The 14165-nt window shown below is 50.6% G+C and overlaps 4 protein-coding genes across 4 annotated transcripts; all 4 read right to left on the reverse strand.

Moving 5' to 3' along the window:
* Nucleotides 1-337: 337 nt before the first annotated feature.
* N7511_007507 (uncharacterized protein) lies at nucleotides 338-2953 on the reverse strand (the record flags this gene model as incomplete). The annotated part of the gene is given in 6 exon segments (XM_057129884.1): nucleotides 338-605; nucleotides 651-1381; nucleotides 1437-2083; nucleotides 2161-2264; nucleotides 2279-2467; nucleotides 2826-2953. The coding sequence occupies 6 exon segments, from the start codon at nucleotides 2951-2953 to the stop codon at nucleotides 338-340; spliced, it is 2067 nt and encodes a 688-aa protein (XP_056981667.1).
* A 579-nt stretch (nucleotides 2954-3532) lies between these two features.
* On the reverse strand, nucleotides 3533-7075 carry N7511_007508 (putative importin beta-4 subunit; the record flags this gene model as incomplete). Its single annotated transcript, XM_057129885.1, has 3 exons — nucleotides 3533-4448; nucleotides 4659-6969; nucleotides 7030-7075. 3 exons carry the CDS (start codon nucleotides 7073-7075, stop codon nucleotides 3533-3535), a joined length of 3273 nt encoding a protein of 1090 aa, XP_056981668.1.
* Nucleotides 7076-7754: 679 nt separating this feature from the next.
* On the reverse strand, nucleotides 7755-11709 carry ncr1 (sphingolipid transporter NCR1; the record flags this gene model as incomplete). The annotated part of the gene is made up of 3 exons (XM_057129886.1): nucleotides 7755-7858; nucleotides 7907-11357; nucleotides 11437-11709. The coding sequence occupies 3 exons, from the start codon at nucleotides 11707-11709 to the stop codon at nucleotides 7755-7757; spliced, it is 3828 nt and encodes a 1275-aa protein (XP_056981669.1).
* Nucleotides 11710-12483: 774 nt separating this feature from the next.
* Nucleotides 12484-13422, reverse strand: N7511_007510 (tudor domain-containing protein; the record flags this gene model as incomplete). Its single annotated transcript, XM_057129887.1, has 3 exons — nucleotides 12484-12572; nucleotides 12624-13317; nucleotides 13372-13422. 3 exons carry the CDS (start codon nucleotides 13420-13422, stop codon nucleotides 12484-12486), a joined length of 834 nt encoding a protein of 277 aa, XP_056981670.1.
* Nucleotides 13423-14165: the final 743 nt, after the last annotated feature.

The following is a 14165-nucleotide window of genomic DNA, read 5'->3' on the forward strand; positions in this document are numbered from 1 at the left end:
AACTATCAGGCATCGGGTATCAATGACCTTATAGACATGCTCCATACGGTTTGTTGTTATTGACTGCCCTAAGTCTATTGTCTCGGCTCAGGCAGTCAGGGTGGCTATCTGCTCCAGAACTTCAAATGAAACAAGAAGGAGCCATGACTATACTTGATCATATTGATTGACTAATAGTTTCCTTACATGAAGATGGGTCAGAAGACTGCCTTGATCGTGTACTTGAAGAAAGTTACCAAATATTTTATGCAAATACTATTCCCGCCATCTTTAATTCTATAGACAAAGTGTAAACCCATACACCAATGGTACCCAATCGCCAGGAATCATTCTTAAATTATTGTGTTATGTGGCTGGCACGTTGCTCTGCCCAAGCCTTATCAATGGCACACTCAGCAAGTCGCTTTAACTCCATAACAAAGTCTGCGACCATCTTAAAGTGCACAAGTTCACTTTCGGGCAATTTTCGAGAGAAAATGCGCTCCATCATGAGAGTGGCAAGCTTCAATCGATCCAAATCCTCGCGCGAATGTGGATCCAGTGGGTTCTGCAGAATGCTGCAAAAGATCGTGAGTAGCGCGGACATAGGGTAGAAGATGAGCGTCCTAAAACAGTTAATCTTGATCTCTATATAGCATAAAATCACTTACCAGAATACTCCATCGACCACCACATGTTCCGCCGCCTCGAGGTAACAAAGACTTGATCGACTGGCCTCTACCGAAAGAGCCATACTCGAACTTACCCCATCCATCATGCCAGTTTGCCCTTCCATCCATGATTTGCACCTCCCACTTGCTTGGTGAATGATGGCCATACATAAATGATAATTTAAGCGCAGCAAAACACTATGCATACCCATATTGGGGTCTGATGTTTCTGAAGAGAACGACATTGTTGGACGCCATGCAGGAGGCACCGAAAGACGCCACTCTTCAAGCTCATCATCTAGCACCCGAATTGACTTGAGCAACTCGGCATCAGACTTTCGAAGACTGCTCACGGAATAGAGCTCTCTGTGCGCACGAGCCTTGATTATGCTCAGACGCAGGTCGAAGGGGAAGACTGGTCCCAGGAACGGTGCATCTTCGTCTTCTACGTCCGAGAATGCTCGTTCGAGGTAGCCCACTGGCAGGGTCAAGTCACAGTTTTCGTCACTGATTGTAGGTGGCTGGCCGGTGCGGAGCGAAACATCTTTGTCCATGGTGTAGCAGATCCAGAACAAATTTCGTAATTGTTGGTCCTCTTGCTGCCGGCGTCTGTCGAGAGAGTAGACCTGACTGTTCAATACGTTCCCACCAAGCATAAAGATCAATCGGGCCGTGATGCCGGAATAGTAATTGGTTGCCCGCATATTTCCAGCCGAAAGTTCAACGAGAGTCTAGTCAAGGGTCAGTTGTCACAGTGGCATATAAAAAGTTGACGAACAAACGTACTAAAATAGTGAGAGCCTGGGCAGAGTCCAACGAAGGACTCTCTTGAAGCACCTGGGGCATCAAAAATTGCGCTCTCGTGGCAAGTAGATCATAGTCAACCTGAGATAGCATGTTCAAAGCCGCGATTGTTTCCTTGACCTGAGGAAGGCGAGAAACAAATGTGATAAAAGCAATGACACAGACCCGCGCACTAGCTTGTCCATAGCCAAAAGTAGAGCCCGGATGCTTGTAAGCCGTTCTGATCGTCTCCTCAAAGAGCTCGAAATCTATGATTGGAAATATGCGTTGCATGACCTTGGAAGCTTTGAAAGCTTCGAGATGAGCCTGCAGAATCCCATAGTCAGGTAGATCAAAGGGGTTGAGAGCATTCATATTCATTAGAAGCGTATTAAAACTTTGGCCTCGCTCTTTTTCCCATGGTGCTCGTGATGGGCTGAGCGTGTCAATTGGAATCTTTTGCCCGGTTCGAGCTTCAATCCATGCCTGACCTTCAGGAAACAGGAATGGGGTGCCAGTAAGTAGACTGATGACACCCAGTTCTTTTCCTGCAAAATGGACACGAGCTGATGACGAGTCTGGGGGTTGATTAGTGCTGGGGGAAGTGCTGGCTGTTGTATTGGCCCGAGACTGCGGCGTATCCTCACGTTCTGCGCAGTGTTAAAAAATGGCTTTTATGAAGAATGAGGTGAGGAGTAGTGCACCTGATATTTGATCTCGAGTTAACTTCTCAGTAAGGAGCCGCTCAATGCGGCTAATTCGGTCCGACAGCCGTGATACTTTAGGCCGTCTGCATTAATCAGACAGATGTACAGGATGAGTAACGCGTATCTAGATCGACTTACCCATCATCCTCAACGCCTTTTCTTTTTCTGTGCACTATTCGATCGAATGTGCAAGGAGTATTATGGTGGCTGCACCAATTACACTGCGGCACCGCAGCATCGCATTTGATCTTGGCGAGATTAGCGGCGGAGCGCACTGGAGGGTCATCAAACATACCTTTCGCTTGTAGCATGAATCGCAAGCACGGGCTGTCCTCTTCCGAGGGTCACCTGCATTCGAAGGATACATTGAAAGGTCTACAAAAGTTGCTGCTCGCCACGAGAGAAGACCATCTTCCGCTGACAAATATGACCCGCTGAGTCATTACGGGTTTATAGTTTCTCTCTTATAGTTGGGACATCACAATGAACTCGACCGATATCTATCGGGCTTTCTATCATCTATGGAGAAGGCATTTGTAGACAGAATATATGGCATTCAACCGCAAGAATTATTAGCCGAGAAGTGGCAGACAATGGAGGACGTGGAGGACATGGAGGAACTCAAAACACACTCGGACCGAGGCGAATGGCCGCTCACATCACAGTGCAGATACAGCAGTCGCACTCTTCATCGCCACAGTCACAGCCAAAGCAGGGCTTAGACACAGACTTGATAGGCTTTTGAATTGAGCTACCGGAGCTGCTCGAAGGGAGGATGAAGTTGACAGGCTCGGAGATGGAAGTAGCAGCCATGGCGGAGAGAGAGAGATGGATCTGGTATTTCTCACAATTAGAAGAACAGCACAGTCAATACGAGATACATGTAAAAGCCTACCTCAGGTCAAAGCCTCGAGTAAGTGTGTAGGGCTGAAAACAGCGGGGGGTGGGGGGAAACGAGGAAGGGGGAGATGGCAGGCCAAGCAGGCAACCATATATCGACTCCCACTATATAGGAAGGCTGAGATTAACGGACACCGTCAGAAGGAAGTCTGAAGGCCTAACAGCTTTCTCCTGGAACTGCCTGCCACATGCTTTTGGTTGGCGGCCAAAATGGGCCAGCCACACACGTCACAGGGTCCACGGGTCTACTTCAACGAAGTTGAGGGGCATACGAGGTCCATACCAGTCTACAGTGGACTTACAAGACTCAAAAGAGTAGAAAATAAAGTATGCAGTCATTGACAGTATGTACAGTAGCAACTTTTGAGGGGTTCATCAATCATCGCCACAGTGACCGGGGTATCGTCTAGTCATCTTGGGCTTCCAAGCCATATCCGTCTATCCATTATATATCCTTTTTGTTCATCAATCCATAATAAAAGCAGGCTGCCTTTACAGCTGCTCCACCCAGGGAGCAGCACCGGCCTGCATCTGGTTGAGCCACTTAACGAGCTCAATCAGCTCGGCGCGGCGCTCATCCTCGAGTTGGTCCTCGTCGCCAGTCAGAACAGCCTGGAAGACGGGGAGCAGGTTGGGGGTGAGCTCGCGGATGGTGGCATCCTCCCACTTGTACAGCTGGCAGATCATGCGGTAGAGGGGCTCGTTCTCCTCGAAGTCGTTCTTCAGGGGAAGAATGTTGACCAGAGCGGGAAGGACGTCCTTGATGGGGACGCTGTCACGGTGACGCAGAATCATGCGGCTGACACAGCCAGTCGCATTGTCCTGCAAACGGGAGACATTCATGTCGAGGCAACCACCGAGGCGGCCAAGGATAGTGGGGAACTCCTTGGTGATCTCAGCATCAGCGTTCGAGTGCTGAACGAGACGGCCAACAGCGTAAGCGGCGTTCGACTTCGTCTGGGGGTCCTCATCGGCCAGACGATGAAGTAGCAGCTTCATGAAGGTACCAGTGAAGGGAGTCACGGCGGCGCCCATGCCGTTGATGCACTCAGCGAGAACACCGACAGCAGTGGCGCGCTCGAGAGACTCGGTGCTGCCAGCGTAGCGAAGAATGGTCTTCTCGAAGACCTTCCATAGCTCAGCGAAGCTCTGGCCCATGGCAGCGGCCATGCCGGAAACAACATCGAGGGCGGTGTCAACAACGACCCAGTCGAACTCGGAGCTCTCTTCACCAGCCTCAAGGGTCTCCTCCTCGGGACCGAACTCAAGCTGGCAAGGGTGCTGCTTGGTGATGATGTCGGTCACCATCTGGATAACATTGTGAAGCGTGGTCTCGTTGGCAATGAGAGCGGGACCGCAGAAGCGGAGGTTCTCAGCCATGTTGCGGTTAATATCCGCGACGGTAGCACTATCATTCATTCATCATTAGCAATCAATTCGAAACAAATCGATTAGTGAATAAAGTGGCAGTGAAAATGTTTCTCAGACTGTAGACTTCGCCGTTTACATCAATCGCAACTTGTGCGTCAAAGTGAGCTGGGTTAAGCGGAAAAAGTTCATCATAGAAACCTGAAGGGGGAGGGGGAAACGAAAATAATGGGAAATGTATGAAACGTACCGGTCGTCCTCTTCGGTCCACATCTTGATGGTGGCAGTCATGAGGATTTCACCGAACTTCTGGACCTCCTTGGCGGGCTGGACCTGAATGGGCAGACCAGGCTGCCACTTGGCCATCTGGCCAGTCTCCTCAGCAATTGTGAAGAGCATGGCGTAAGAGCGGTGCAGAGTGCTGATGGTGCTCTTGCGGACACCCTCGTAAGGATGCTCAGCAAGGGGCATGACAGTCTCGATGGTCTTCTCAAAGTAAGGCAAGAAGGAACTGCGAGTGTGGGTGACAAGGTCACCGATGACCTCAACAGCAATCTCCTTCTCGAGAGACATAGGGGTAGTGGCAGTGATATCATCCCAGTCATCCTCGTCCTCAAGATCGACATCCTCGATCTCACCATCATCCTCCTCGTCGGGACTTGCGACCTTGACCTTGCGACCGTTGAAGGTAACCTCCTGGCCAACGAGATCCTTGGCGGAAGTGCCGAGGTCGACGTCAAGGTCATCCTCGTCCTGCTCAATGCAGTCAAAGAGACCCTTCACGACACCCTCAAGGAAAGGAGAGAAGTGCTCGCCATAAACCTTGGCCATAGCACCCCAGAAGATGTAAGTGCTCTCCTTGAGTCGGGAGTGACCAAGGTGCAGAGCCTCCTCAGTAGCGCGCATAAGAGGCTCAACGTAGGGCTGGTAGCGCTCAGGGCCAGCAGCGGCAGCCATCTCACCCATAGAGTCAGTGACACTGGCGCGGAGGTCAAGCTCGTCCTCGCTATCCTTGACAGCAGCGAACTCCTGGAGGAGGTGCATGGACTCGTCAAAGAAGGAGAGGAAAGAGTCACCAGCGGAGGAGGCAAGGGAACCGAGAGCACCGGCAGCCAGAGCCTTGATCTTGAAGTCGGGAGCCTTGAACAGCTTGTGGAGAATGGGGACAAGCTCAGACTGGTAGGGAGCGACGTCCTTCTCGTCGAGTCCGTCAACGACGGCATCGATAGCGCTGATACCAGCCTTGATGATGTCGACGGTAGGGCCTTCCTCTTCACCGTTGTACTCTTGCATGGCGCTAGCCAGGTTCTGGAAGAGCAGAGGCATGAGGCTAGCGTGCTCGGCACTGAGGTCCTCAACGAGATCCTCGGCAAGACGAGCGACAGCGTGCAGGGAAGCCTGGCGAACCTTGGGTTCTGGGTCGGCGAGAAGCTGGAGAACCATGGGGAAGATCTCCTTCATCTGGGTGCTGATAAAGTCGGGAGCACCCTCAACACACATGCCAAGAGCCATGATACCGGCGCGACGGTAGTCAGGGTTGGTGCTGTTGAAGTATTGACCAAGGGCCTGAAGAAGGGGAACAACGACCTGGCTAGGGGGCAAGCTCTGGGAGAGCATGTCGAGCAGACCAAGGGCGGAGCGAGCAGGGGTGATATCGTCGTCACCAATGGCGGTATCGCCAAGCTCAGTAACGATTTGAAGAGCAGTTCGGGTGAGCTCCTCACCGATACGCATACCCTGAATCTTGAGCTTGCGGTACTGGATGGTGCTCATCAGGAAGCTGATGGCCTGGGTACGGACATCCTCATCAACCTCAGGGTTTGCGGAGATCTGGTTCATGAACATGACCAGGTCCTTGAGGTGGACAGTAAGCAGGGCAGGGTCACAGCCAAGCAGAGTCTGGAGCACCTCGAAAGTCTGCATGACATGACCGTCCTCTTGCTGGTCAATCGAGTCCTTCAGGATGGCAACCATAGCGGGAACCAGTTCCTGGAAGGCCTTGACGGGAGCCTCATCCTCTTCGGAGTCGAGGTGCATAGCAAGCTTGCTCAGGCAGAGCATTGTGTTGATGCGGACCTCGGCACTCTCGGGATCGCGGATACTCTTGCTGAAAAGGGCAAAAAGATCTGAGAACTTCTCCTCGAAGCCCTCACCAATTGTGTCCAAAATGGTGAAGAGAATATAGATAGCGACTGCACGCTCAGCCTGGTTGCCACTGTTACCAGCCTGCAGCAGGATGTTGGGTAGGTCAGCCCACTCGCCGTCGTTCAAGTCAATCTTGGCAACAGCCGAGATGATCTGAGCGATGGAGTGCTGAACGAGAGAAGAGCTCTCGCCCATGGTAGAGCGAAGCAGCTGCTCACGGATCTGGGGCTTCTGGTCGGCAGAAACCTTCACCCAGTGCTTGGCAACGAGCGAACGCGACTCGACAGCAGCAAGCTGACGCAGAGCCTGGTCCTCATGGCTGGTAGCAATCTGGATAAGGAAAACAAGGGAGTCGGGTTTGTTGTAAAACTCCTTTTGCAAGATACCGGTGGCTTCCTTGACGTTACCCTGGGTGGCTGTATGCAAGGATTAGTGAGCCATCCCTAGATAGATGCAGTACTGGACGTCTGACTTACGGTTGAGGATAACCTGCAATTGCTGCAGGAATCGTTGCTGATCCATGATGGATAGGTGTGAGTAAAATTCTTTCTCGGTCCAACGGTAAGTTGTCCCAGGCCTTTACAAGGTCAGGCCAGTCGTAAAATTGAGCAGTTTGTCTCAGACAAACAACTCAAAGGGGGTATCACAAAGCAATATGGACAGGAAAAGAAAGGAAAATGGGAGGAAGAAAAAAAAAGGAGAGTAGTGGGGGAGAGAAGAGAACAGAAACGGAGCGGAAGAAAAAAAAAAGTTAGGGGAGTGGGTTGCTGCCCAATGTGGTTTAGCGCGGGCATAACAGTCAACACGCGACTTCGGGCAAATTAAGATGACGTTGAGCATTGGGTTCTGGAGGCATTAGAAAGCACTGGGAGGTATATTAGGGCAATGTAGGAAGGGGGGTGAGAGGAAATAGCTCAATTGACATGGCAATAGCTTCTATCACGGAAAATATCACAACCCCATGTATAAAAATCCCATCAAACTACCATAACTTAGTGAAATACAAATCAAATCTCTGATCATTCCTCCTAATAACTAACCCGAACTCCATCTCATTCCTTTGTGTGTTGCGTAGGGGCCCAATGTTTTGCGCGACTAGAAGATTCTCAGTCTTTCGCGTACCGCGTGCTCCATCAGGCATCTATCCGGACGTTCCAGGAGACCCACACACGAAGGCAGTGTCAAACCAACGAGGAATCGCCTAATATTCTTCAGAGTCATAGCCGTCATCTACTAGCAATGAGCGGTAGCCGCGTGAAGCGAGATTGGCCTCCAGACCACCGTCAGATGCAGGATCGAAGTAACCTGTACGGATATTAGCAAGTCACAAATTGAACGTAAAGGGAAACGTACCACCACCGCCAAAGTAGCTCAAAGCAACTGGCAGGAAAATGAGAGCATGAGTGGCAGCAAAAACCACCAAGGCCAGCCACACGCGGAAGTAGTAAATTTCGAAGATCTTGCTCCGAGTGAAGGCCAAGACGCAAACACCCAAGAGTTTGGTTATAGTGATACCGCTGAAGACGCTTCCACCAACGTTGACCAATGCAGTCCATGCTCGAGCATCCTTGCCACGATATTTGGTGGGCACTTTCTCCATGATGGGCCGAGCAGGGAACATAAACGCTCGAGCGATGTGAGCACAGAACTCGACGCCTATACCCACGCAAATGACCAGATTCACAAGCGAAACGGCATTCAAGGACACGCCTGCGATAGCCATGGTGCCAATGATATCGACCACAGTCATGACAACCGTGGTGGTAACGACAGCCCCGGTAGCAATCGAGCCCAGTAGCACAGATGTCAAAACAAAAATGATGGCGACGGCCGATCCCAAGAGTGTACCAGTTAACCGAACAATGGAGACATATTGATCGAAGAAGATATAGAACTTGGAGTAGGGGAAGACATCAATATCGTGTTCTTGCGAAATATCATCCGCGATCCGGCGAGCTGCAATGTATGCTTGAATGAACGCGTCCTGGCTTCGGAGTGGCGTGTGACTGGTACGGAAATGACTTGCGTCAATTGTGTCCTGCTTGTCATTGATGACAAGAGCGTTGCTGTATGGCGCCTTGCCGCCCAGGGGACAAGAAGCGTCGGTAGGGGAATCAATCCATTTCTTAGCGTAATGGATAAATTCGGATCCTTCGGGCATTCCATACAAAGAGATATTCCACGAGGGAATCCGGTTCTCGAAGCAAAGCTTGCCATCCTCTTTACAGCAGTCTTGCTGGGGATTCAACCAGTAGAAGAAATCATCGATCCAGCTAGCGGCAGATCCTGCAAGATAGGACACGTCTGGACGCTTCGATTCTTGTTCGAGAATAAAAGGCAGTGAATATTCTTCGCATGTAGTAAAGCGCCCACACAACTGTTGTTGGTGGTTCCGCTGCGTGACATTCACGTTGCGAGTCACAAAATAGACTGGAGGACCGACACCAAAGTAAGCGTCCAGGTCATTAAAGTAATTGATCAGGTAAGAGTCCCTAGGAAGTGCAATCCGCTGATCTAAACCGAGAGCAACCTTCGGAATCAAGGCCAGACCAGCAGTCAAAAGGCCTAAGAAGAAAATGACAACACCAGCCTTTACCCGACGATCCAGAAGGAAAGGAGCGTAGACACGGCGAATGAAGGTCTGTAGACTACTTTCCCCTTCTTGGTCATCGTAATCGTTGGGGAACCCGAATGAGCTTGCCTTGTGAACAGTGAGGCAAGGCAGACAGTCAGCACGAAGACTCTGTACGCGCCTCTGGTTCAAAGCTAACACAGAAGTGAACATGGTGACCTGCAGGATGGCATTGATAAAGACAGCCCCTGCAGCGTATGCTGCAAAGTTCTTGACCGCAGGCATACCAACGAAAGCACCAAGAGCAAAGGCCACAGTCTCTGTCAAGGCAGAAAGGAAAATGCTGGGTCCGATGCGACTAATTGCTCGGGCTACTCTTTCGTCAATCTCTTCATCGGGGTGGCTGAGATTCACTCGCTCAAACTCGTGGACAATCAAGAAGATATTATCCACACCCACTGCCAGTACCAAGAATGGAATCACTTCCGCAATAATCAAGGTCACCTTGACACCGGCTGCGGAGAACAGCCCGACTGATGCAGATACTGACATCAAAACAATAACAATGCCCGCAATACCCAGAGTAAACTTGGATTGGACAAGAGCATTGGCAGGGTTCGTTAACAAAGACCGCCAAGTAACCGTAGCTGATCCTAAGGCGATCGAGGCGTAAAGGAACATGATCAGATAGCTGATGACGACAATCTTCGCATCGGTATTTGTGGACTTGTTGAGTTCTTGCTCCAAGCTGACCTCGGAATTGAAGGAGACTCGAAGGCCTCTCTCTGCAGCTTCTTCTTGAACTACTCCCAAGATACCCTGGAAAGTATTCTCCCAGTCGATGGCTCTTGCCTCGCCATCAGTTCCTGGGTCATAATTATTTACCACCCAAGTGGTGATGAGTGCTTTCGAGTCTAGAACATTTCCTGTCTCTTCGTGTCCTCCGAGAATCATTTCTGGTCGGAGAGGCTGTGAGAAGTCGGGGAGACAGCTAGGATCTCCAGGTGATTCGGTGCAGTGAGTCAATCGATCCATCCAGGTATGCGGGTCAAGATTTCCGGCTGAGCCGCCGAAATACCCAGTAACAGACTGGATGACACAAGCGTCGCCTGTAGGTTTGAAGCATATGTCATCAAGGTTGAGAGCCAGCTCCACGGAAATCATGCGCCGCACACGAGACTCTACATCGAACCACCAGTTGAGGGTATCGTATTCCAAAAGTGGTCTAGAATCATTCGCTGGGCGGTCGTTCACCAAGAACGCCTGCTCGGCTCGGTAAAATGGCCCAAAGTTCTTATCAAAGAAGTCTTTTTCCTGAGCGGCTGCCGACGACGGGCTTACCCACAAGCGAACAGGATCTGTCTCAACTGTGAAACGTAGCCAGCCCAGACTCAGTAACACAACGACAATGACGCTGGATGAGATTGTGATTGCGGGGAACCGAGCGCAAGCACCGCCGATGCGATAGAACAAGGCAGATAGAAAGGAGTTCAGTTTGTAGACCCCTTGGGGCTGTTCCATGTACCCTCCTTGACGGACAACTTCCCCGTCATCCTCATCATCGCTGGGCGTGGGGTCTTGCAGTAGGCGCACTCGCTCTGGCTTACGGAACCGGCGTTCCTTGTAGGTCACATAGCTAGCAAGAGCCATGACAAATAGTAAGAATGTGGAATATACCACGATGACGGCGAAAGATAGGCATGGGAGAAGGCCAACATGGCACGCTTTTTGAGTAGACACAGCAGGCAACTCGGGGCACACATCTGGGCAGTCAACACAAGAGCAGCGGAAAGCTTTGTCCGGGTCGTTGCAAGCCTTTGGCGTAATTGATAAAGCTTCCATGCCTTCAGGATCTGCGCCAGTAGGCTCTGTATGGTAGTTGATCTGGAACGGGCTTCCAAGGAACTTCTTGTCGCCCAAAAACTTCAAAAACCCTGCATAATCTTTCGCGCCTCCACCGATGAAATCGATGGCTTTTCCGCCAGATGCACCATTTTTGACGTTTTTGCAGCTGTCATAGAAGCCGCTTTGGTACTCCTCAGACCAAATGTTATCCAGCTCCGTCACCAATCTCTTGTCACCTTTCGGCTCTGTCTTGGTCACATTTACAAACAGTGACTGGTCGGGGGAGCAAGTGAAGGTACAGAAGATGTTGAAAAAGTTATCTCGGCAGGCCGGACAGGACGCGATAATTCCTTCGGCTAGTTTGAGGTTTTTCGCGAGCGCATCGACCTATTGGCATGTAAGCATCACGTATGTATAATTATGAGCGTAGGTTGGCGCAAAACATCCGAAACCAGGAGTATCATACCTGCTCGTCTTTACAACAGACTGCCCCTTCGCTCCATTTGCTACCACAAAGATTTACCAGCTTCTCGCGCACCGAGTCCTCTGGTTGCTCGGCCAGACCATTATCGGGACAGGGTAGCTCCCCTCCAAAGATAGATTGTTTTCCACAATGTCCGCGAATCGCGCACCGGCCTCTTTCGTGGATTTTCGTTTCACCCTGGGCAGCGACGGTGATGGGCTGGAGCGCAAGAGCACCCAGCCCCACTATTGCAGCAAGAGTCTCGACTAACCTCATTTTGTGCCAATGACCAAGGGTTAGTCACTACAGCCAAGGTATCTAGCGAGGTGGTGCTGTCAACAGCGATGGTCGGCCATGCGCCAGTCGTGTGGGGATGGAAGCTCGAGTTCGGAAACGCGAGGCAGTGAGAATACTAGAGATGCACAAAAGATAAACCGGGATTATCACAAAATTTATCAAGAGTTATCAAGGATTATCAATAATAAAGAGAGATGAAAGACGTTGAAAGACGTTGAAGGTCTTGGACACGGAGAGAAAGCAAGTGACGTGAAGGCGGAGATCGAACATCCCCCGCACGGTCACGAAATCAAGCTAACGTCAGGCACAAACTTGAATCCATGCAGTCTGCCTGCAATTGGCTTGATTTCACTTCCAAGGTTGCCACTGGATTCGCTCATGGAGTACAAAATTGATCTTACAAGCTGCTCATTAATATTTACCTCTACTCGAGATACTTGCTCAAGGGATATATATATCCTTCTCCAACTAACTATGGCTTCATAGGTCGTGGTGAAACGCTTCTTTAATACTCATGATTCATTCCACTAATTAGATACAAAGAATTTACCGACTCCGAGCTGAACCGCGTTCTATGAACAATAACTCCTAGTCTCAAATAGAGACAATATGACATCTGCACCGCCAGTGTTTCAGTTAGCGATGAGACCAGACGCAAAAGCGAAAAGAGATTTCATCAAATAAAGAAGGAGGAAAAAAAAACCATAGCCATATGTCGGGGAATCATCACAATGCAAGTTTTTAATATCAACCTTAGTAGCCCTCATCTTCGGCCTGTTGGTAAGTGTGGCGGGTTCGAGTAGGATCCTTGCGCATCTGCTGACCAGAGCCAGTGAATCCCACTAGACAAAAATCAGTATCATGAAATTCCAAACCGAGGAAAGCAGGCATACCTCGTGCGTTGACACCATCACCGGTTCGGAACATGCTGTCCTTCTTGCCGAACTTGCCCTTGCCCTTGCTCTTGGCAGCAAAGTCTTTCCACTTGTTCTTGCCCTCTTCCAGCTCGCGATTCGCCTTGACCTTGCGGGGTGCCTTGGCTGGCCGAGCGAGCGCATCACCCTTGGCCTGGTCGTTGCGAGCCTGGGTGGCCAGTGTGGGGTTGATATCGGCGGCAGCGGAGATCACACCGGCGGGAGGGGCGGGCGAAGATGCCGAACTGCCTGAGCTTCCATCAGCCTTGCGCTTACGAGATTCAGTGCCCGAAATGGGTCGGATGTCCTTGGCCGTCAAGTTTTCCACGCTCGAATATGACTTGAATGAAACCAGGTAGACCGGGTTGGCCGAGGAACCGGTGATCGAGGTGATTTTGGCGGGGTAGAACGCGTTATCTCCTGAGACCCAGCGGGCCAGGACATTGTCATTGACTGAGAAGTTCACGGAAGCCGGAGGAGCTTCCTCAGGCGCGGCGGGCTTGTGGGGGGCATGATCCTTGAGTCGAGTGTCCCGGGGAGGAGCCGAGCTGGCTGGCTTCTGTTCGCTGATCGACGCTTCAGTAAAGGCAATGAATTCCTCAAGTTCAGTCTGGAGAGCTTGAAGTTCCGTATTGTCGGGGTCATCCTGCAAGCTCGATACGACCGTGTCAAGCTGATCAGTGTTAGCCTGCGGCCTTTGCATGGCCCACAATGGTGTCGCACCTACCTGCAGCTTAAATTCCTTCACCTCTGCCTCTAAGGCAGTGACATCAGCCATAATGAACGGTGTACTCTGAAGATCTAATGTTTTGCAGAACGAACAGCATCGCGGAGGCAATGCGGAGATAATTCCTGGATCAAACTCGTGAATTGACCACGTGACATCACACCGCCTGCCAGGCATCGCCTCTATCGGAATCCCTACTGTAAAATCACTTGGATGTACTGTATCGGCCATTGTAGGTAGGATGATCTATAGGTCCCGATCAAATAGTGTAGTTTCAATTGACAATCTCACTGTCTGCTATATCAATAGTGTAAACCATGAGATATATACTGTTGTACAGTAGTATCGTTGAGCTCCTCGGTGGGTATACAGTACGACCCTGGGGATATGATAAGCATAATCCCCGGCTACCCACTTTCGACACACGAGATCGGCGTGGGACATTGCATGCAGTACTTGGTGTGAGCATTCTTGAGACTTTTGGTTGGAGTTCAAGTAACGTCATACGAGACAAGGCGTGGGTATACCATAATATACGTTCTGTCCAATGTACTTTACTCTATCCAGTCTACACGTCATCAGTAACGAGAACGAACACGAGCCGTATCAGAACACTGCAGGGAGTCTGGCCTGATCCTAATCGGACCGGATCAGAAGATTCCCCGACAGTCGGAGCATTCCATCCATGAGTCAGGATGATCCATGCCTCACCTAACGTGAACTTAGAGTAGAAGTTTGAAGAAACTCCACCTCGGCCAGTGAGAGAAAAGAAACCAAAAGAAGTTTTGGCGCTG

The sequence above is a fragment of the Penicillium nucicola genome (assembly GCF_028828085.1).
Source record: "Penicillium nucicola strain IBT 29836 chromosome Unknown utg000008l, whole genome shotgun sequence".
Lineage (NCBI taxonomy): Eukaryota > Fungi > Ascomycota > Eurotiomycetes > Eurotiales > Aspergillaceae > Penicillium > Penicillium nucicola.